This window comes from Eulemur rufifrons, chromosome 30 (assembly GCF_041146395.1).
Source record: "Eulemur rufifrons isolate Redbay chromosome 30, OSU_ERuf_1, whole genome shotgun sequence".
NCBI lineage: Eukaryota > Metazoa > Chordata > Mammalia > Primates > Lemuridae > Eulemur > Eulemur rufifrons.
Window position 1 is genome coordinate 131,090,678 of NC_091012.1, and position 25,234 is coordinate 131,115,911.

A 25,234-nucleotide genomic window follows, 5' to 3' on the forward strand; every position below is an offset into this window, starting at 1 on the left:
TGACATTTCCACATTGTTTATATTAAAGAATTTTTCTTGTTTTCTTATAGATATTTAAAGTTGCCAATGAGATAATATAGGTTAAATATCCCCTGTCCAAATATTCAAAAATCTCAAATCTCCAAAATCCAAAACTTTTTGAGTGCCAACATGATGGCTCAAAGGAAATGCTTGTTGGAGCATTTCAGATTTTGGATATTCAGATTTGGGATGCTCAACTGGGTAAATATAATGTAAACATTCTAAAATAAAAAAAAAAATCTGAAATCTGAAACACTGCTGGGTCCCGAGCATTTTGGGTAAGAGATACTCAACCTGTACTTCATTTTACTATCTTGAAATGGATTTAGTACATGTTAAAAATGGATTCAGTATGCATGTTATACTTTGGGCTGGCGAACCCGTGGCCTCAAGACCACATGTGGCCCTCTAGAGCCCCAGGTGTGGCCCCTGGACCAAATCCAAACTTCACAGAACAAATCCCTTTAAGGGTTTCGATTCAGTCAAAAGGCCGCACTCAAGGATCCAGAAGGCCACATGTGGCCCCAAGGCTGCAGGTTCAGGGTGCTCTAAAACTCTTAATTTCTCCCAGAAGAATTTACTATTTTGTATTATCAACTGTATATATTTTTTCCGCTCTGTGGAAATAATATGAAACATTTATTTGCTATATTGGAGAAGAACAGAGCTAAGTAATCCAACTCTATTGCAGCAGTACAAAAAAAAAAATCATCCCTTCACCACAGTGTAAGATTTAAATGCAACCTGCACAAGGGTGCATGTTCTATAAAACAGCAAGACTGCTGCTGCCCTGCCAAGTACTTCCAGTCCCTAACCAGGTCTTATTGAAATACTGGTGGTCCCAAAAGTTTGATCAAAATAAATCATCTTTTTTAAAAAATTAAAGCATTTAAAAGGACAAATTAAAATGCCTCAGTAACCATATATCCAACTCAAACTTTATCTATTTAAATGAATCATATTTGCCCCACTAATAAACCTTTATTTTACTCAAACTAGAGCAATAATCTCCCATGTAAGCATCTTCTTTGCCCAATACTTCAAAGGAAAAATCCAAAATGATTAGTAAGAAAAATATAGGAATTAACATACCCTTTTAATTAGTTTTAAATGTTTTTAAGGTTTAAAAAGTGTCTAAAGATTGTAATTTCTAGTTGGAAAACATTATCTGAATGAATACCCTAAGGGCAAACCACTGCAAAATGCTTCAGCTGCATTTGGGCAGAGCAGGAGGGATTATCTTCAGAGCACCCCGGCTCTCGTGATAAGAAGGTCAGAGGTACTGGTTTATATTACTGCGACATCCATTAGGTGATATAGGTTACTCTTCCTTTGGCATGGGCTTTATTTATCAGAAGTTGATCCCGCTTGATCTCCAAATTTGGCTGACTATTTACTGCTGAGATTCCTAAGCTTTGGGTTGCTCTCGTATTTTGACATATTTGCTGGGTTCTGGGCCGCATCCTGGAAGGCCACCTGGATCCTGCTTAGCTGCAAGAACTTGCAGCTTCTTGCAGAACTTCTTAGTGAGGATCACTAAGAATTTCACTGAGTCCAGGCATTCCTGCCATTCCAGGTATGCCTCCTTCCATTCCAGACAATCCTCCAGGAACATTACCAGGCATTGCCCCAAGAAAGCCACCTGGAAAAGAGCCATACTTAGCTGCTGATTGTCTTCTTCACAGTGTCTCAGATGGAAGCACTTGGCTTCTGTAATTTGATGAAGACACTAGCTCTCTTGGCATACAAAATGGCTAACCGAGGATTCAGCTTGACGGCATCTGTGAACAAGTCAATGGCTTTCTGTAGTTCACCATCAGTCAGGGCTTCAATGGCAGCAACTTTCTTATCATCTCCCATTTCTTGAGGGGCATCAGTGTGTGGTTTAATCACACCCTCATTATCAATTTCTAGATCACTTTCCTCACTTGATGTTTCCTGTCTGTATATTTTCCTCTGCCTTCTTACTATCTGTTTTTTCTTCCTAAATATTTTCTTCTGATTTAGCTTTCTAAGTAGCAGGTGCTACTTTACCTCCCATGCTCTCCACCCACTCCCTCAAAAAGCACATGTCCTTGGTGTGCAGAATGCTTGGATCCTGCTTACACATTTTCACAAAGGCCCGAAGCTTGCTCACTTTGCGGGGGTCCATGGTCAGGAGGCAGAAGACATGGCTGAGGAGGCTGTAGCCCAATTCTAGGCCCGGGCACTAGCTCAGCATGATCGCATAGAAGCCATTGACTAACTGCATATTAACCTGTGGAAAAAATACTTAAAATGGGCCGGGCACTACGGCTCATGCCTGTAATCCTAGCACTCTGGGAGGCCGAGGTGGGAGGATCACTTGAGGTTAGGAGTTTGAGACCAGCCTGAGCAAGAGTGAGACGCCGTCTCTATTAAAAATACAATAACTAGCCAGGCATGGTGGCACATGCCTATAGTCCCAGCTACTCACGAGGCTGAGGCAGGAGGATCGCTTGGGCCTAGAAGTTTGAGGTTACTGTGAGCTACGATTAACACCACTGCACTCTAGATGGGGCAACAGAACAAGACACTGTCTACAAAAAAAAAAAAAAAAAAAAAAAAAAAAAAAAACTTAAAATGGTAGGATATTAATTAAAAGAGCAAGGTATTAAAAATACATGGTGCTGGCCGGGCGCGGTGGCTCACGCCTGTAATCCTAGCACTCTGGGAGGCCGAGGTGGGCGGATCGTTTGAGCTCAGGAGTTCGAGACCAGCCTGAGCAAGAGCGAGACCCCATCTCTACTAAAAATAGAAAGAAATTATATGGACAGCTAAAAATATATAGAGAAAAAATTAGCCGGGCATGGTGGTGCATGCCTGTAGTCCCAGCTACTCGGGAGGCTGAGGCAGGAGGATCCCTTGAGCTCAGGAGTTTGAGGTTGCTGTGAGCTAGGCTGACGCCACGGCACTCACTCTAGCCTGGGCAACAGAGTGAGACTCTGTCTCAAAAAAAAAAAAAAAAAAAAAAAAAAATACATGGTGCCAAATATTTCAGGAGAAGTTCGGGGCCTACCGACTGTGTGGTGAATTTAAGTGAGCCTTAATCTTTCCTTCCAAATAAAACAAAGGTAGTATTTTATAAAAAGTTGTGCCTAGGCCGGGCGCGGTGGCTCACGCCTGTAATCCTAGCACTCTGGGAGGCCGAGGCGGGTGGATTGCTCAAGGTCAGGAGTTCGAGACCAGCCTGAGCGAGACCCCGTCTCTACTAAAAATAGAAAGACATTATATGGACAACTAAAAATCTATATAGAAAAAATTAGCCGGGCATAGTGGCGCATGCCTGTAGTCCCAGCTACTCGGGAGGCTGAGGCAGTAGGATCGCTTAAGCCGAGGAGTCTGAGGTTGCTGTGAGCTAAGCTGACGCCACGGCACTCACCCTAGCCTGGGCAACAAAGTGAGACTCTGTCTCAACAAAAAAAAAAAAAAAAAAAAAAAAAAAAAAAAAAAAAAGTTGTGCCTAAAAATTTGGCTTTGAAAAAGAGCAGCATGCCCAGCATATTCCTATGGGAATTCAATATTGCCTTCAGGACCTGATTCTAGCCAGATAATGAAGTTAGATGGGAGATTAGCTGAGTGGACCATGGTTGATCTAGGCGTTTCTTTCCGAGGCCATCTGTGTTCACGGTTAGTCTCTCACAACAGTGCACGTAGGACCTGAGGCACATAGTGACTAGTCCTTGCAGCAGGACCTTCCCATCATGCCCTCTCTCACCCTGCTCACATCAGTCATCACAAGAAGCTAACAACTCCCAGGCAATCCTTCACATCCTAGGTTCTTGTCCCCATAGGGTCTGAGAATGTCCCCTAAGCTGACCTCGTGAATCCCACCCCTCCCCAACTCAAGAACCCTTTAAAAACTCACGACATAGCATCAACACAATCCCCTACATTCTCAACCTCTTCTCTGAGCAATCCTTCCTCTTGCCCTAATTCACTGCTTCTCAACTCTGGCTGCACTTCAGAATCCCTGGGTAGGTTTTAAACATCCCAATGGCCAGGTCTCACCATTCCATGCCAAAATTTCTGGGAGTGGGCCCCAGGCCTCGGCAGGTTTCAAACTCTCCCAGATGTTTCCATTACGCGGCCCAGGGTGGAAACCACCAGGCTAACTAAAACCCTGCCCTCCCCTGAAAGAACACCCTTGTGGGTGGGAGCTGGCTCCCTCCCACAGCTCTGGCCCCACCAGGACTAGAGGTGAGCAGGAGGCTCGCTCCTTACTGCCACTTCCAGAACACTAAATCTCTCTCCCCTAAAATCTGGCTTTCAAAATCTGAGGCAGTTCCTCAAACACACCAGGACCTCTTGTGTGCCTGTTTCTTTGCATTTGGTTTTTTTTTTCTTTTTCTCTACAGCAAAGCTCTGTATCCCGCAGCCAGCTTAAAAGAAAAATTCTCTTTTTTTCTTTAAAACTCATTTTATTGGTCACCTCACCCCTTCCGCAAGCCTTCTTCATCTGTCATATTTTACAGGTGTTAATAAATTGCTTCTTCCATAGTGCTTTCAACCCCCAGTTCTATTTTAGTAGTCATTACATTGCCAGTGAGGAGTACTTGCTGTTATATATAAGGTGAGAAATTAGCGGTATAAATAGGAAAATTCTGAGCACATTAGTCTACAGGGAGGCCCAATTCATCAAATGTGGTGCTAATAAAAAACTTAAAAGATAATACCTTATACCCCCCAAAAATCTTTTCTTTATTAAAGATAATTACACTGAAGCTCTGGCTCTGTCACAATTGCCATAAGAAATTTGGCATGAGATCAACACTATTAAAGGGATTTGGCTACTGAAGTACCAAATAGTCCCTTAGCAGAGAATTGACCTACAGGATAAGCACAAACTGTATTTTACTTAATTTACATGCACACAAACAGTGAGCTAATAAGCTTAACTAACTCTCACTTTAATATTGCTGTATATGAAATAGTTTACACTAATTGCTTTTGAGCAATTGGTTATTTGTGCTATGAATCAGTCTTTTTTAAAAACAATGTCACCTCTCTGAGCTGAACCAATGCCCTGGTCTTCGGTCTTTCCACAGGAAGATGTGGAGCATAAGCCACTTGATTCTTTATATATTCACTTGGTCCTTCTTGATCTCACCTATTGTGTGAAAAATGAAAAGATGTTTCTCTGAATTTATTTTCCTAACTCCAGGGCCCCATATGTATAACTTAATCCAGATGTTCATAACACAGTGGTGCTTGAATAAATATGAGCCAGCTAAACTGCATTTTATGCTGAAAACCTAGACATCATCTTTCTCACTTGATAAAAGTAGATATACTTTTGGTGTATGTGTAAATGATCTTTATATATTTTTATACACATATCTAAAAATGTACAAACTCATTTCTCTCACATACTTAAAACCTGGAAGCTGGGTGTGATAGCGCAGACCTGTAGCTCCAGCAACTTGGGAGGCTGAGGCAGGAGGATTGCCTGAACCCAGGAGTTTGAGGCTAACCAGGGCAACCTAGAGAGACCCGATCTCAAAATAAAAAACAAAAACCTGGAAGTGCATCACTGCTGATTGGCCATATAGTTTTTAAAATAGTGCTCCTTTGTAGGGAACAAAACATTTTCTTGTTTACTACAATCTAGTCTTGCCAATTTATCAAGTTAAATAATATGGAATTTTTAAATACAAAAATAATCCAAAAACTTTATTTCAATCTCTTTCAGAGCTACTAAGAAATATAACCATTTTAATTATACCAGGACTCCTGGTTTCTCCCCTAGGTCTCCTAGTGATGGTTCTACAATACCAGAAAGAAGTGTCTGTAGGTATAGATACGATACATTTCCAAAGTCAGGCTTTGTTCCTTTCCAAGGAACATTCACAAAAATTTAACAGAGCAAAAGAAGAATTCAGAGTGTTTAAGTTCTCTGTAATAAAACTTGCCGTGAGGTGGTAAAAGTGACCTCATGAGAGAGTAAACAAGAAGGGACAGAAAAGCGAGGAAGGAAACAGGACGAACTGGAAACACAGACGATGTGAAATCCTGAACTAATGTGCAGTAAACTCTCATTTTCAACTCTTCTAGGGAAAATTATTGACATAAGATATAAAACTTAACTTTAATCACACAATGTAGAGATGAGGTAACAGATGAGAAAGGTTTGGAAATGTTCTTAGCAAAACCTTAAGGCTGGTGTGTAATAGTGTTTCCTAAGCATTAAGCCCTCAGGATATTAGGTATCTTATAAATAAAGAGGTGAATGGTCATGCAAGCTAGGAAATTGCCAGCTTTAACCAAATTGACCAGCTTTCTTTACTGTAGGACTTCAAAGCCTTTAGTGGGCTCATATGTGCTGTGACTCTCCCGGGGGTGGGGGGGGAGGTAGAGAGGCAGTAGCCCGCAAATCTATCTTAGCACAGAGCCCTATTAATATCTCCCAGAAACTGTTTTATCACAAGTAGTTTGCGAAAGGCTAGAAGATATAGGTGTCCCATACAGGTGGTTAGTGAAATTCATCGAGGGTCAATATTAGGAATTTAACATGGCACAAAGACTAAATACAATCATGTGTTTATTACCCAGGACTTCATGTATTGAATATATGTGTCCCACGTGTAGTGAACAAAAGGAGGGAAGGGGCAGAGGGAAATGGCATGGGAACTTTCTGCCTATGCTTCTTACACACCTATTCCTGAAGTCTGAAATCTCCATAGCTAGGCGCTTGGGCTGAGTGCTCGGCTCACTGTTTACACTGTGATAGGAAATCTGGTAGACAAAGAAGCAGACTCATTCATTAACAGTAACTAGAGAATTCCCAGTCCCTCTGTGAGATCCTTGATGACCAAGGCCCAAAGCAAGCAGGAAGCCCACCTCAAGCAGCTGAGATGAGAACTGCTGATAGCAGCAACACATTTCATGACCGAGAAGCAACTATTTGTCATTTTACAGCAAGAGAAAGGAGGTTGGTTACAAAAGCCCTTTCAGACAGGTCTTCCATGCATTCACCCAGGTGGCTCCTAAGCCCCAGGCTTGAAACTGGCAGCTAGTAGATAAGTGCCTCCAGGAGGCCCGCTCAGGTTGTGGCGAAAAAGTCCAGGTTTGCTGCTGGTGCAAACCAAAAGCCTCAGCTCATCTAGGTCCTCCTTAGGGGGACATGGTGAAAGCCTCAATTGCAAGTGTAATGATCTGCTGTCCTGCTGTATACATAGACACTTGGACTCCAGTGATGGGGAGAGGGGGGCCTTAAGGAGACAGACTGCAGGGTGGAAGCTGCCTCTACTAGTAACTAGCTATGCCACCTTGCTTTACCCCTGTATGCTCCAATTTCCTTATCTGTAAAAAAGGGATATTAGTGCCTGTACCTACCTCATAGGGTTTTTGTGAAGATTAAATAATGCATTGAAATCACTTAGCACAATGCCTGCCCTATTACAGATGCTTGATGAACATAGCTAATAATTTGAATGAGTAGAATTCTAACCAAGGAAAAGCTTAGGGTGGAACTAAAGCTTGGTATTAGATATACAGCAGGGACTCAATGACTACTTGTTGACTGGTCAGCCAATATCTCTTAAAGCCAATCTTAGGTACTAGAAAAGGACTTCTCGTTTGTTTACATGCAGGTCAGGAAGAACTGGGCTTTTTATTACCCTTCAAACTGAAGCAGAAAGACAATACCTCATGGTATTTGCATCTCAAGGTTGAGTGGACACTAAAGACCACCTAATTCTCTGAAAGAAGGGCAAGCAAATGTTAAAAGTGGTTTCAGTAAGTAACTCGGCGAGTCCTGAGATGGCACCATATGGAAAGGTATGCTCTGAACCAGCCAGAGCAATGACAGAAACCGAGACTGACCACGGAGAAATTTCCCAACATTTTCTGCCAAAAGTCAGAAAGAGTCTTTAAAGACAGGAAGTTTCTTCAGCAGCAATTAACGAAAGGAAGGATCTGTAGTACCATAGCCCACACTCCACGGATTTGCTGCCTGCTTCTCATTTTCAACTCCACCGAAAGTGTTGATGAAAAAGGCCATAGTAGCACACATAAATAAGGCAGAATTAATTTACAGGTGAAACCAATTTTGGCGATACATTCTCACACTCCTGCTGTTTCAGCTTATTGTTCTGAGGGAAAATACCACCCTAAAGAAAGCACTGTGGGCCGAAACCACAGCACTAACCCCGTGTTGATGACCAGTTATTGTTAGTTTATGTAGAGTTAACACAGCTCCTAAGATGCTGATAAACATATATAGTCACCCAGACGGCACAATGCTATACAGAAAACCATGTTCCTTCATCCCCAACTGGAGAGACACCCCTTCTTCTACTCCTCCCTCTGTACGAAAACAGACAGAAGCCTAGACAGCAAGAGTGAACTAGCACACGTTTGCTTGGTGGCCTATCGAGGGAATTTTCCCTCTTCCACATGAGGCTCAGGGATTGGCTGGATGAGAAGAAGTTAAACCACTCTCTGCTCTCTTCATCCAGGTGTCAGCTTGGGAATCTGATGGACCAGTTCCGTGGCGATCAACCCTTGCAAAGAAGCACAGTGGTAGGACAACTTCCCTACTACCAAACAGTTTCTAGAAATCACGTATGTCTCCTACCTGCGATGGACAAGGTCTCGGAGGGAGCGCAGGTGGTGGGGGTAACAATCCTGACTTAGTAGCTGAAAAGAAAAACACATACTGTTAAGGATCACCTCTCAGAAATAAAAGACAAAACAAAAAACTCTCTTGTACTTGTTAACTAGGAATAGCAATGTCATTTGCATTTAACATGTTTAAGTTTTTTAAATCTCGCTGAAGGCTTAATAAAAAAAAAAAAAGAGTACATGTTATTTCTCATTCCTTTATCATTTTCATCCTACCCCAAACCCAAGTATTTATATAGTCTGTTACGATCAAGATAGTAAAACAGCAAGGAAAAGAGACCTGGAACCCAGCATGGGAAAGGTGATCAATTCTTCAATATTCTAATGTTAATCATTTAGTTTCAAGTAATCCAAAAGTCCAAAAGGGTCTTCTCTGCCTTCTCTCATATTTCTCCCTAGCTCTCAGCCATACCATTGCTCATCAGCTCAGTGCGGAGGCTGCAGAAACGAAGGGAGGTGGAACTCAAAAGAGGCAGCCAGCCGCCCTGTAAGTGTTCCTGGGAACGGGTCTGACAGCAGCAGAGGAGGCCAAAAGTGGTACTTAGGGATCCTTAAAGATCTCAAATTCTTTTTCTTTCCCTGATCCTTACTATCAGGGATAACTAAAGCTGTTTCTAAAATAATCTGGCCACATTTGAAGAATCTTTTGAAAGAAAGTATCAGTCTAATTTTTTTTAATTTTGTGAGATATAGAAAATATTTGAGTTAAGCCAAAAACATATGAGTTATAACTTAACAATGAAAATAAGCAGCTGCTATGAAATTATAAATAAAGTTCTTAATCACACACAAGAAATATTTTAGCATTACATACTGACAAGTTAAACCACATTCTTCACAAACTCCTTGAAAAACACCATGATCTATATAACTACATGTGTTTATTTGCAAATCTGTAATACGCATGTTAATATTTGGACAATTTTCTGTGCCTTAAAAAATGAATCATAGCAATGCACCAAGAACATGAAAGTTTTCGAAAATCACTTTTGATTGCCCTGGCTGGATCAGACAAGCTAGACAGAGTTTGGTGCTTTTCACAAATGTAACTCAGAGTAATGTCACAGAGATTTTCATTTGGATCCAGCTCACGGATACAGTATAACCATGTGGGCCCATCTATGATTTCTCTCAATCTGTCTTTCATTAAAATTTATGAAACACATCAGTGGGTCAAAACTCCAGAGGTGGTGAGACCTTGAACAGCTGTCAATAACAAAGCATGTGGCAGGAGAGAATGCTGGAAAGCCTTCAGGAATTATCTATCTCAGAGCCCCTACTCCACAGGTCCTCACACATTGGGCCTTTAAATTAGCAGTCACTTTTTAAGAAAATGAAACAACTAAACAAACAAAATGTATGCATGCTTCTAAGGGAAAGGCAAAGCAATTGCACCAGAATAAAGTGTGTGTTAAAACAACCGTTTATTAACAAAAGAGGGCTGCACAAGAAATGATAAGCCATTTAATTAAATTGACTTCTGCCAAGATGGAGTAACAGAGATCAGATTTACCCACCCATGTGAAACAACCAAAAACAAACAGACAGAAAAAAAACACATGAAACAACAGTTTTCAAGACACTGGAACAAAACTTATACAACAACAGTTTTGAAGGCACTAGAAAATCAGGCAACAAAAGATGGTGATCCCTGAGAAACAGGAAACAAATGAGGTGAGCCCTGTGACTGACGGACTGACCCTGCTCGCTGCCTTGAAAGTTATTAGAAACAGGATCTACATCCCGAGTCAGGTCTAATTAAGCTCTTTACCATTATTTAATTTTTTTTTTTTTTGAGACAGAGTCTCACTTTGTTGTCCAGACTAGAGTGAGTGCCATGGCATCAGCCTAGCTCACAGCAACCTCAAACTCCTGGGCTCAAGCAATCCTACTGCCTCAGCCTCCCGAGCAGCTGGGACTACAGGCATGCGCCACCATGCCCGGCTCATTTTTTCTATATATTTTTAGTTGGCCAGATAATTTCTTTCTATTTTTAGTAGAGACGGGGTCTCGCTCTTGCTTAGGCTGGTCTCGAACTCCTGACCTCAAGCGATCCACCGGGCTCGGCCTCCCAGAGTGCTAGGATTACAGGCGTGAGCCACCGTGCCTGGCCTATTATTTAATTTTTTAAAAGACAAATGCCCTATTTTTGTAAAAGATCATATGTACATCTGTTTTTTAATATACTTTGGATAAAATTATATTGCCTACAATGCCATGTATTGGGTTCAGTAGAAATTGCCCCAAATATGAAGGAGAAATGGGATAAAAGGTGGAGACCATTTAAAATGGAATCCTCTCTCAGTTTCTCACAATTAAGCTTCAAGCAACAAAACAGTATCACAGGCACATGCCCATAGTTCGTGCTGAATCTTTTAAGAGTTGATATTTGTCATTTCCTCATTAAAATCCAAGCGGATTTTGGGGGGAAGCCCTCAAAATCCTATCACAAGTATTAAAAAATATTATACAAATATTAACAGCAGTTTTGTTTCCTCTTTTTAATGCCTTTACCACTTTTTTCTGGCCTTATATCTACTATAAAGTTGAATGAAAATGGTGATAATTGGCATGCTCGTCTTTTCTTGATCTCAAAGGGAAGTGTTCACTAGTTCACCATAAAGTATAGTGTTTGCTGTAGGTTTGCTGTAGATACCCTTTAAAGGTTGATAAAAATTCCCATCTATTCTTATTCTGAGATTTTTTTTCAGGATAATTTGTTTTTGAATTTTAACTAAAGCTGCAACTCCATCCACTGAGGTGATGGTATGGTTTTTTCCTTACAATTTGTTAAAATGGTAAATTATATTATGGGTTTTTAAATATTAAAACACCCTTGCAGACCTGGGATAATCTCAACTTGGTCAGGTTTTTATATCTGTTAGATTTAGTTGACTAATGTTTTGTTTAGGGTTTTTGCAACTATTATTATATTCATGAATATGACTGAAAAGTGATTTTCCTTTCTCATATGGTCCTCTGTTGTGTTAGATTCAGCTGGAGAGTGTTCCGCCTATTTAAACTCTGAAATAAGTTGTTCAAGATGGGAAATGTTTTTCTTTAATATCAGGTAAAAACTTGCCCAGTAGAGCCATCTAAGTCAGGAGTTTTCCTTAAATAAGATTTTTGATTAACGATTCTGTTTAATTGTTATAGGACTATTTAGACTTTCTAGTTCTTAGTCAATTCTGATAAATGTTTTTTCTAGGCATTCATTCATTCTGTCTAAATATTCTAATTTATTAGCATAAGAGTGTTCATACCCCCCTCTTACTATCACCTTAATCTCTGCATGTATAATTATTTTTTTCCACTCAAGTCTTCCTTCATTAATCTCACCTGTCACTTGTTATTAATAGTTTTATTACTCTTTTCAAAAAAACAGCTTTTAACTTTTTTGAGCCTCTGTATTGTATGCTTGCTTTCTGTTTCCATTAATTTTCTTTATGTCCTTCCATTTACTTTCTTTGGGCTGGTCTTATTCTTTTGCTACCTTAAATTAATTGCTTAGTTCATTAATTTCTAGCTTTCTTCTTTTCTAACATAAGCATTTAGGGTTGTCATTTTTTTTCCAAGTATCTCTTTAGTATAATATCATAGGTTTTGTATGTAATATTATTATTTAGTGCTAAAAACTTCCTGATTTCTATTACAATTTCTTTTTTGATGGCTAAAGTTTATCCTTTAGAAATTCCTTTATTGAGAGTTTATTAGTAGCACATTTATTTGATTTGATTGAAAAGTCTTTATTTTTCCCTCACTCTTGAAAGATGAACTCTAAATTGATAGCTATTTTCTCTCAGCACACTGAAGATAACATTTCACTGCCTTCTGGCTTCCATTATTGCTGTTGAGAAGTCAGCTATGAGTCAAATCATTGTTTTGTTAGGTAGCCTGTCTTCTCTATGGTTGCTTTTATGATAGTCTCTTTGGTTTTGGTACTCTGAAATATCAAACTTTTATCCTGTGTCTGCACACGTACTTCTTCACCTTCTTTTTCTTTTATCACCTTCTTGGCCTCATTGGAATTTCTGAACCATGTGGCATCCCCATCAACTTTGGTCAATTCTTAGCAATTCCTTAAATATTGTCTTTCCATCATTTTCTCTCACCTCTCCTTCAGGAGCTTTGTCTAACTGTACTGTGTTCTGGATAATTTTCTAAGATCTGTTGTCCAATTAACCAATTCCCCCTTCAGCTGTACTTAATGTCCTATTAATCCAGTCTTTGAGCTTCTTTCTGTTACAAAATTTTTCTTTTCTAGAAGTTCTATTTGGTCTTTTTTCAAAATAGCTTTTTCATTTTCATAATTTCTTGGCCACTTATTCATTTTCTTCATCTCTTCTTTCAACATATTAAACATACTCATGTAATTCCAATATCTGAAGCCTTTGTATTTCCCACTGTTTTCTGCTTATTCTGGCTCTTGCTCATTCTGCTTCATTTCCTAGTGTATTTGGCAACATTCGACTCTGAACTCATATTCCTTGGAACTTTACCTATAGGAATACTTTTGAGGCCTAGGTGGAAAGTGAGTTACTCCTCTCTCCAGTGCTTCTTTCAGAAACCTGAGGGTATTACCAACCTGGGACCACTTTAAACTAAAATCTTGGCTGGATTACTGTGCAGAATTCCTAGTTTCTGCTGTCTGATCTGAGATTTTGTTAAATGTCCTCTACTAAGACTTTTGAGTATAGATTGCAGTTTGAATACATGCAATTAATCTCACTCTTACCTCATTAACACAATAATGAAGAGAATTATTTAAATGCTCTTGTTTAAATCTGTAACTGAGAAAATAGATGAGTGACTGACAGCTAGCTGAGCAGGTCTGAGAAAGCAACGAAGAAAGCAGAAAGTAACCAATTTGTACACAGAAGCCTGCCCCTGATTCTCAGGAATTGGTGGCATCAAACTCCTCTGGGAGGCCGGGCGCGGTGGCTCACGCCTGTAATCCTAGCACTCTGGGAGGCCGAGGTGGGCGGATCGTTTGAGCTCAGGAGTTCGAGACCAGCCTGAGCAAGAGCGAGACCCCATCTCTACTAAAAATAGAAAGAAATTATATGGACAGCTAAAAATATATAGAGAAAAAATTAGCCGGGCATGGTGGTGCATGCCTGTAGTCCCAGCTACTTGGGAGGCTGAGACAGGAGGATCGCTTGAGCTCAGGAGTTTGAGGTTGCTGTGAGCTAGACTAACGCCACGGCACTCACTCTAGCCTGGGCAACAGAGTGAGACTCTGTCTCAAAAAAAAAAAAAAAAAAAAAAAAAAACTCCTCTGGAGATAGGGTTTGTAAAACAAGGAAAACAATAAAAATTAAAGAAATGAACTGATATTGCATCCATTTTCTACCTTTCAGGAAGAGGGCATACCTTGACAAGACCCTTCAGGATCTGGTTCCAGCTATACATCATGCTGGTTTTGGCTTCAGGGGCCCTACCCCTGCAGTCTCCTCTACCTGTAGTAGCCATGCTCTATCTACCCTTACTTCACCTGGTAACTCAGAATATAGTAAGTGATCAATAAATATTTGTTTAAATCACAAGAAAGACCTATAGGTTTACGTTTCATCCTCACTTGATCCCAGGAGTTTGAGGCCACAATGAGCAATGATGACACCACTGTACTCTAGCTTGGGCAAAAGAGCAAGACTCTGTCTCAAAAAAATAAAATAAAATAAAATATTTTTTAAAAGACTGAAACATCTTGGGAACAATTAGATCCTGAGATTTCCTCTCACATTCTGTACAGTTTCAGCATGTTTCCCACTTTAACAAAAGGGTAGATATATTTAACTTTTCTAGGGAGGACACCAGGCCCAGATAAAATCATGGGACCACAGTTAAAACAGAGGGATTTAGTAAAGGTATGCACTCTGGATGCTGAGACTCTTCCAGCCCTCTTCCCTTCTGCTCCCAGACTATTTACTGCATCCAGAGATTAGAAGAATGTGTTCCAGAGAATTAGACCAGCCAAGAAGGAAGATCTAAAGATACTGAGATCAAGGGATCTCCAACAAGATGGCCCAGCCAGATCATTCTACCCTGAAGCCCACAGTTGGCAAGTCTCATCCATTTGTTCATATATTCCAGTTTTTTTATCCTCCATTCTTAAATATAAGCAGATGATTAAATATTGCCAGATATCTGCAGAAAATGTTCTAACCTAAGGTAGAGATCAATAAAAATAGAAAAAAAAGTAACCTCAAAGAAACAGACTAGACCTATACTAGGAGAAATTTTTAAATGTATATTATTAATATCATCAGAATGATCACGAAGTTTATTCCAGAAATATTTAAACACTTACTACGTGCTAGGTACTGCTTGTGGTACTGGGAAAATATCAGTGGGGGGGAAAATCAGGAAAAAAAATCTCTACCCTTATGAAGCTTATATTCAACTAAGAAAAGAGACAATGGGGTGGTGGTTAGAGATGAAATTTTAAAAAGACTCATCAGGGAAAAGTCTCAACAAGAAATAAGAGATGCCATTTGTGAAGATGAAATAATGGAAAGCTATTGAAAAAAGAACATTCAGAACATTTTTAAAAGAGCACTTGGAAATTAAAAATATAACAGAAAGAGAAAGCTCAATAACAAGGTTCAAAGATAATCTGAGGAAATCTCAGATTACCCTACTTCCTGAAACACCCAAATAAAAGTTCCACAAAAAGAAAATATAGGAAGAAATCAATTAAGTGGTTCACTGAAATTTCCCAGAAATCAAGAATATGAGTTTCTAAATTAAAAGGGTCCACTGAGTACACAGAACAATGGAAGAAAACAGACCCATGACAAGGCACATCATGAAATTTCAAAATACTGGAGTTCAAAGATTTTAGAAGTTTTCAGTAGAGGGTACAAGAGGAGAGCAGGCCACATACAATGATTTTGACTTCTTAATTTATCATTAATATTAATAATTAATCAAACTTCATTCTACCTATCCATATTTTTGTCTTACACAGCACCTAAACACACAGCCATATGTTTAGTAGGTACTCACACAGTCACAATGATTTTAGACTTCTTACTTGTCACTGAGAGCTAGAATTCATTAGAGCAATTCCATCATAAGTCTGAAGATAACTTATTTTCAACCAATGATTGTATACCCAAACTAGCAGCTTGCATGATGGTACAATCCAAGATATTTTTAGACATTCAGGGTCTCAAATTGGGCTCCATCTACTCTTTCTAAGGAAGCTACTAAAGGATGTGCTCCACCAAAGCAAGACAGTAAACCAAAAAAGAGAAAGACACAGGACACAGAATAAAAGAAATACAACATGAGAGAAAGTGGAAGGGAATCCTTGGATGACAGTGTAGGGATATCCCATGATGAAAACTATGTACCAGGTACTAAAGACAATCAGTTTATATTTCTTCAAAAAGGCAGAACTGACAGAATAGCTGATGTATCAGAATTTCACAAGAGGAACTCTAGAAATTTGAGAGTCTACGGTTGAATCAAGGGCAAGTACATTAAAAAGAAACAAGTCAATTATTCACTCAAAGGCAAACAAAAACCCGTGCAAGCAAGAAAAGTAATCAATTTACTAAACGGCTTACATGGCCATAATAATAATATAAGCACTAAATATTAATCTAACCAAAATTATAATATAACTACACCAGAAGGGTGGGGGAGGGGAAAGGTATGGGGGAAGGGGATACAGTAGATGATGACAAAAACTGAAGGAAATACCAAAATAATCAACATTTTAAAATCCTTCAGCACAGTGTATTCTTCTAAGTCTTGGGGGTATATCAACGGTCTTGGAAGAACTTCTCAGACTTTAGTTTGTCCCATTAGTTCAGCATAGAGCTCTGCACCTTCCCCTCCACCGTATCAGGATATCAACTATGATTATTTACTTTTTCAGCTTCTTCCCTCTCTTTCCAGAAGTTATTTTCACTGACCTTCAGTCAAGGGAAGAGAAAATTAAGAGTACCCACTCATTTGACTTCACTCCAGATCTGGGGTCTCAGTGAGAAATTTCAACATTTGCCTACTCACATACGTGGCTTCTGCAGGGAAGCAGGCAGAGTCAAGAGTGCACCCAAAGCCTGAGGTTTTACCCCAGCTGCCACTCTTTCAAAAAAAAAAAAAAATGATATTAGCTCGTGTATTTTTCTTTATTTGGTTGCTGCTGAAAAATCCTTTCCTTGTGTTTATGATTCTGTGTTCATTTCCTTTGATGGTGGGAGATATTAATCAAGCTTCATTTACTAATTTTACATCTATTCCACCTTTTTGTTTGTCATAGCACCTAAACAGACAGCCTTATGTTTAGTAGGTACTCACACAGGGGCTGAAAACTTGGAACTGAATTGAGTTAAAAATCTTCCCTTATAATATCCTCAGTTCATTTTTGACTTAAAATTGGACTCAAACATTTTATCCAATATGCTCTAGTCAACCAAAAGAAAAGGAAAAGTACAACTTCACACAAAGCGAAACTGAAAAAATACTTGTGGCTGAATAATCTAATGTACATTTGCAAAAGATGACAATGTACTTGTTAAAAATAACAGTTGCTTTCCTGGAAGGGAAAAAAGGGTAAAAGAGAGGAGAAGAACATGTTTTCTACATACTACTGAAGCAATTGCAGGGTTATTCCTGAAGGCTTATAGTTAATAAGGTAGGACACCAGATATCAGCAAGGCTTTGTTGAGCCAAAATTTTTAAGTGCAATCAGGGGGAAAATAATAAACATCTCAATCCTGAAAATCAGATTTAAAACTTTAGGAAAAGAAACTGCCATTTAATCCTAAATTCAGAAGACACAACAATAATTCCCAGTGTTTAAAACAATTTCTTATGTTTATTGAAAGACATGTATATTCTGACACTGCTCCACTGGGTCTCACATTCTTGGTATCTTCATCCAAAACTCTAACCTCTAACTTTTTTTATCCTTTTATTTCATTATGCTTAGAAACTTCCAGACAAAATATTATTCATAGATATTGCCATTTACTAATTTCCATCACATTTTTACAAATCCCCAAATCAACGACTAAATGAAAACATACCCCAACTTACTGAATGTAAATAAGGTAGCAGATGTGGCAATTGAAAGCTTCAAGAACAGAAAGCTCCAGCCTGAGCAAGAGCGAGACCCCGTCTCTATTAAAAATAGAAAGAAATTATCTGGACAACTAAAAATATATATAGAAAAAATTAGATAGGAATGGTGACACATGCCTATAGTCCCAGCTACTCAGGGAGACTGAGGCAGGAGGATCGCTTGAGCCCAGGAGTTTGAGGTTGCTGTGAGCTAGGCTGACGCCACGGCACTCTAGCCTGGGCAACAGAGCGAGACTCTGTCTCAAAAAAAAAAAAAAAAACCAGAACAGAAAGCTGATTCTTCAGGGGAGTGAAAATAACTTCAGCTGTGGAAAAGGACGCCCATCCCCCCAACTAGGAATATTTTATGAAGAAAATAAAAGCATTCAAATGCAAAAGGAAAAAAAAATACTCAAAGAACAGAAAATGTTGAAAGGAGCCTGCCAATAGAACTTAGACTTCTAAGCATCAATCAAGTAGAGTTAGCCACATATGCAAAGCTTTCAGGATTTCATCAGTTAAGGACCATTCCACTTCCTTGCAAGTTCATTGAAATGGCTATTTCTTTGTAATAGAAATTATTCATTCTCTCTCTCCTTTCTGATCACAAAAGCATCTGAGACCTTATACATATCCCCTGATCATCCAGTTACACACAGTGAAGGGTATGTATGTCATGTACACCAATGCATATAACAATGTTTGCCTGAAGTTTTCTATCTCCTGATGATCCTCCATGTATCCCCTCTGCAAAATATTTAATATAAGCTTATTAAATTCTCTCATTTTTTTTTACCAGTTAAAGGAGACAAATTTACACATTCCTTAGAATTGGATACTATTAATGACTGAGTTTGGGAAAAGTAGTGAGATCAAATTCAATTCTTTTACTTTGCAGATGAGAAAATTAAGACCTGGAGAAATAAAATGACATCACCAAGGTCACAAGGCTACGATGGAGCAGTAATCAGTATCACGTTTTGAACCTACAGGGCAGGCAGTGGGTAAAGAGCAGAAAAGTGCACTGGGATAGAAGATAAACAGCTGCACGGGGGGGGTATTATATGCCTAGGTAACAAGCATGTCAGAAGGCCTCAAAAGCAAGTATTACAACTTCAAGGAAATAAAAGAATGCTATAAACCACAAACTCAAGTAAATAAGATATTAGACACTCTAAATATATGTCATTGTAGTAAATATTTAGGCTTCTGAGTCATGTGATCACCTCTTCACAAGATTATATATGACTCCCCTGCTTTAAAAAATATTCAGTATAGCATTAGCATAAAAATAGAAATAGAGGTCAACAGAACAGAATGGATAGTTTATAAATAAGCTCTTATATCTGCACACAAGTGATTCTCAACAAAGGTGCCAAGGCAATTCAATAGGGAGAGTATTTTTCAACAAGTGGTGCTGGGACAACTGGATAGTCACATACAAAGAGATGAACTTAGGCCCTTACCTCATACTTTATGCAAAAATTAAATCAAAATGGATTAGAGATCTGAATGTAAAAGCTAAAACTATAAACATTTTAGAGGAAAACAAGATAAAATCTTCAAGACCTTGGGTTAGGCAATTATTTCTTAGATATGACACCAAAAGAATGATCCAAAAGGAGAAAAATTAATATACTGTACTTCATCAAAATTCAAAATTTCTACACTTCAAAACATACCACTAAGAAAATGAAAAGATAAGTCATAGGCTGGGAAAAATATTTGCAAATCATCTATCTGATAAGGGATTTGTATCCAGAATCTACAAAGAACTCCAGAATACACAACTCAACAATAAGACAAATACCCAATTTTTAAAAATAGGCAAATGACATTTCACGAAAGAAAATACAGGAATAAATAATAAGCACATAAAAAGATGCTAAACATCATTAGTCATCAGTGACATGCAAATCAAAACCACAATGAGATATCACTTCACACCCACAAGGATGTGGGATGATCAGAACGACAATGTGTTGGTGAGGATGTAAAGAAACAGTAACCCTAATAACATTGCTGGCGGGAATGGAAAATGGTGCAGATACTTTAGAAAACAGTTTGGCAGTTTCTTAAAAAGTTAAACATCAATTTACCACACATCCAGCAATTCCACTCCTAGGTATCTAGCTAGGAAATGAAAACATGTTCACACAAAGACTTGTATGCAAATGTTCATGGCAACATTATTCATAATAGACAAAAAGTAGAAACAATTCAAATGTCCATCAAACTGAAGAATGAATAAGCAAAATGTGGTCTATCCATACAATGGAATATTATTCAGCAATATAAAGGAATGGCACGCTGATACATGCTACAACACGGATGAACCTCAACAACATTATACAAAGTAAAGGAAGCCAAACACAGAAGACCTCAGATTGTAGATTCTATTTATATGAAATGTCTAGAAAAGGCAAATCTGTAGAAACAGAAAGTAGATTAGTGGCTTCCTCGGGCTGGGCACGGGGATTAACTGTAAACAGGGATGTGGGATACTATCGAAGGGTTGAAAATGTTCTCAAGCTGGATTATGGTGACAATCACAAAATTTGATAAATTTACAAGAAATCATTGAATTTTACACTTAAAATTGGTGAACTTTATGTTCTATAAATAACTCAATGAAATTCTTTAAAGAGCTAAGAGAGGGGGAAAAAGTATAATTACTAACAAGGGGGGGAAATACAACAGGCCATAATTGATAACTGTTGAAGCCAAATGTTCAAGTATACTATTCCTCTTATATTCCTCTTAAGTTTTTGATAGTAGCTTAACATTTTATAAGAAAGAAAGAAATAGATATATTCCTAAGATTTCCAAGTATTTATGAAGGCAAAACTTGCTTTCCTGTCTCCCTGAAGTACCTCAGGGAAATCTGCTAACATTTTAAATCACATAGAAGGAAACACCAGAAAACAATATTTAAGGAGTTTCTTACATATAAAGCCCACCATATTTATTCTTTAATACATTCTTTAACTTTACATATTAATTAGTGTTATTACCTGTAGAAAAATTTTAAGGTGCGTCCCCAGAATTTATAATACAGATTGCTTTCTCTGACACCAAATCTGCTGTCACAAAGATTTAAACAAAGATTTCTCATCTTCAAAGATTCTGATTGAGAACAAAGCAATTACATTGCCTGGATCTTAGTCTCCTCACTTGTACTATGTGAGAGAGTTGGCCAAGATGACATTCGAGTTCTTTTTTAGCACTGATACTCTATGATTCTAAAATTTATTTACCAGTGTTTAGCGGTAACTCCTTCTTCCTGTACCGAGGGATATGCAATGAAGGTTAACTACGTCCCAAATGGAGACACAGGCAGGGTTAAGCAACAAAAATGCAGGAGATTCAATCTTTGTGAAAGATAATCTCTGGTTTCATTTCTGATATTACATTTACATAAATGCATCACTCCTAAGCATTTTACTATTAAACTCCTTAGGTTGGTTGAAATCACTAGTTGTGTGTCTATGTTTTAAGGTAAGTCAAACTAAAATATCACTAAGAAAACAGATCTTTTTTCCAGGTTTAGTTACTCATTCACTAGCAGCTTTTTCCATGACATTTTCATTATAGCTGAATAATGGGGAAGGGGGGAGGAGGGGGAGGAGGGAGAGAGAGAGGGGGAGGGAGACAGAGAAAAAATGAATATGAATGTGTTAGGGGGAAGGCAACCTAAAAAAAAAGATTCTATCATCTTGGAACTGTCTCTTTTCTACCATGAATTTTTAAAGTATGACATATAGTCAGACCAACTACCAAGCTTTAAATATTGAAAAATGAGTTTGTGATGACTTTTCCACAACAAAGTTCCTTGTATACTCCACAACCTTCTGCAATCTGGTTTAACCCTACCACCCTAATGGAACTGTTTCCCTAAGACTTCCTAAGGACAAGGTCTACAAACTCCTCCCCTCTCCATCTCCATTTTTTCTGACTAGTCAGCAGACTTGAATAATCCGGTCTCCACTTTCTTTCCATAATACACTCCTCCCGAGGCACACCAGGCCATGGTTACCGTGTCCCTTACTGAATTATTGTAGTCCCATGGCTTCAAGTTCAGTTCCACCAGAAATTTGGTGGTTATGTAGAAGGCCGTGAGGGTTTTGAGTGGGGAGGTGACATCATAGCTGTGCTTGAAGAAAATTAATCCTGTTTCTCTGTGAAGGAAAGAATGATGGAAGCAAACCAGATATGCGACTACTATAGTAGCCTCCCAGGCAACTAGTAATAAGAAGTGAACCGGGCCGGGCGCGGTGGCTCACGCCTGTAATCCTAGCACTCTGGGAGGCCGAGGTGGGCGGATCGCTCAAGGTCAGGAGTTCGAGACCAGCCCGAGCAAGAGCGAGACCCCCGTCTCTACTAAAAATAGAAAGAAATTATCTGGCCAACTAAAATATATATAGAAAAAATTAGCCGGGCATGGTGGCGCATGCCTGTAGTCCCAGCTACTCGGGAGGCTGAGACAGGAGGATCGCTTGAGCTCAGGAGTTTGAGGTTGCTGTGAGCTAGGCTGACGCCACGGCACTCACTCTAGCCCAGGCAACAAAGCGAGACTCTGTCTCAAAAAAAAAAAAAAAGTGAACCAAGGCAGATATCAAAAAAGAACTGACAGGATTTGACTCCAAAATCATACCTATCGTTCGAAATTTAGCTCAATAGCCATGTGTGCCCCCTGCCTCCACATCCACTGATAATTCTAGTTAGCAACTGCCCAAACTTGGCACACTTCTCACAATCACATGTAACTGTGATACTCACTGGCAGAGTTTGGGGCCATATCCGTATTCCTCTTAGAATTCTCCACAGTGCCAAGCACTCACTAAATGCTCAATAAATATTGCTTGAATGAATAAGACACTTTTCCTGGTCACCATCACTAAAGTCTACTTCAGTTTTCACATAATTCTATAAACTCAGACGCATATAAGAAATTTACTAATGTACTCAGAATCATATTATTTAATAGTCTCCTTCAGCTTGCAAGCTTTATATTAGTCACAAGCTAAATGTTCAACAATAGGAAAGTGGTTAAATAAACCATTGTCCCAATTAATAAAGGTAGAAGAAATAAAATAGAGTACCACCATTTTATAACTACCAATGAAATAATGGATCTAAGCAGTGGTTTGCTGGAAACAGTTCACGGGAGCTTGTGAGAGCTGACTGTGCATCTGTTTCCAGCTTCACATTCAAGTTTCATTATCAGTAGGAGTGAAATTAGCCATGGCAGGAGTGTTTACATAATGAAAATTGGCAAATGGATGGTTGTTAAACATTTACCAACACACCACTAGATGTAGGTAGGCAATGATGGTTGATACCTGATAAGACTATTATTTGAAAGGCTGTTGGGGATCTTTATCATAACACATGGCTGGATCAGGCTAATACTACATAAACCCACTATCAATCAAATATCCCAAAATAAAGGCACTGGACATCAGGGATCTCCTAATGTGATGTACCAGGAAGTACACAGCATCACTAGGCAGAATTCTTATCAAAAATCTAAACTGACTGTAATCAAGCCTAGACCTACCTACCAGTTTATAGGAAATACAGGAGATGGAAGAACAAACACACAGCCACATACAGAACGTGGAAAAGTCCACAGGGTGGATGTTTTATGAATGAATGAATAAATGAATAGCAAGGAGGAAAAAAAAGATTGAGGGAGGAATCTATGGATTCAACGAGACTTAAGGGATGTCAAAACAAGTACAATGTTCATATATGTAACCCTTGTTTGAATTCTGATTTGAACAAGCCACTATAAAAAGACACACTTGAGACAATTCAGGGAATCTGAACACTGGCAATGTATTAGATGTTATTAAGGAACCATTGTTCATTTTGTTATGTATGACAAAACAAAATGATTACCTCTTAAAGATACATACAAAGTACTTGTTTATGAAATTATATAAAGGGATTTTATATATATATATATATATATATATATATAAAGGAAATCCTTTATATGAAGGGATTTCCTTCAAAATAATCTGGGAATGAGAGTTCTCTACTTTTGCATAAATTTGAAATTTTTCATAAGACATTTTTAACTAGAGTAGCCAGTATATAGAATGAATATAAAAGAAAGACAAAATTAACAGTACTGATACGGCTATGTCTCTAAGAAATAATGTAGTATGAAAAAAGCATGGAGGAAACATGTATAATGTGGTACCAATTAAAGACAAAAAAATGAAATTTATTTCATAGGTACACATAGATATTCATAAATGCACTAGAAAATGTCATAAGGAAGCATTCCCTGGGGAGGACACTGGGCTTGGTGGGAATGACGTCAAGGAATAGAATTGTAATGTTTGAATTTTACACACAAGAAGATATTTGTCTATTACTTAAATGAGTTTTATAAACATTTTAAAAATAAAGGTCATAGTACAGTAACATTTCCCACTCCATCCTCCAGGGATTCTACCCTGTTCCTCATACTCCCTTACTTAAAGCACTCACCCAGCCAGGAACGGCTGTAAAACTGGAGGCAGAAATAAAAGAGAATGCATCCTGCCCAGTAGCAGGGCTGGCTGTACTGTCACCTTGGCAAGCCTCTGTACATCTTCTCCAGGCTTTTATCTTCTACAGGCACAAACCAATGCACTGTGCTAGTACAGAAACTTTCACATAGTTATTAGAAAAGGAAAAAAAAAACCCTCTAAATAGAGAAAGAAACAGGAAAAGGCAAAAAGCAGCCAAGGCCAGACAGCACACTATAACCACACCTTCCAACGATTGAGACTGGTATATATCTAGATGTTCATGCTGAATACCAGCACAGACAGGCCTGGAAATATCTGGACTGCATTCTTACCTCCAAAAACGTTCATCTAGCCCAATAGGCCAAATATACTTCTCTGTGTTTAAATGAACTTCTAGAAATCCACATCTCATGCCAAAGGGACGCTATACTGTAGCCAACACCTTTTATCACTCAACTACTGAAAAGTTCAAAAGGATACCTTAATGCTCCATCAATGTGAATGCTGACTGTAGCACTTCTAAAGATAGACCCCTACAAGGTGAGGCCTGAAAGCAAGGATCCAGGTCCGGAAATCTGGAAGACACTCCCTGGCCCTTCAAAGACAAATGACTACAGCGGCAGCAAACTGCCCAACTCCGAAAACGAGTCTTGGTTCTCAGCTGGCTAGAGAAGGAAGGTGAGGCCTGGGACCAAAGGAATGATAGCATCATGTCTCCTGCTCTGTCTTAAGAACTCAACCTCCAGCAGAGGCAGTTGAACAGATACATCTACTAAGTTATCTGACAAGTAGATGAGTTGGGAGAGGCAACCTGGGGTAGAGAGAAAACAAACACTGCCCTTTTTTGAGGTTGCTGAGTGTAGGCTCTAGCATCAGACTGCATGAGTTTAAACCCTAGCCCCAACAGCTAACTCCATGACCCTGGGCAAACTAACTTCTGTACCTTGATTTCTGCAGCAGTAAAATGG

The 25,234-nt window shown here is 38.8% G+C and overlaps 1 protein-coding gene and 1 pseudogene across 2 annotated transcripts in view; both read right to left on the bottom strand.

Annotated features, from left to right (window-relative positions):
* Window positions 1-25,234, bottom strand: part of REPS2 (RALBP1 associated Eps domain containing 2) — a 186,269-nt gene that overhangs the window by 34,040 nt on the left and 126,995 nt on the right. For both annotated transcript variants that reach the window (XM_069462874.1, XM_069462873.1), the window contains exon 14: window positions 8,618-8,679. In XM_069462874.1, coding sequence (XP_069318975.1) covers window positions 8,618-8,679 — 62 coding nt within the window. The remainder of the gene's footprint in view (window positions 1-8,617; window positions 8,680-25,234) is intronic.
* On the bottom strand, window positions 1,711-2,173 carry LOC138378498 (hsc70-interacting protein-like; annotated as a pseudogene).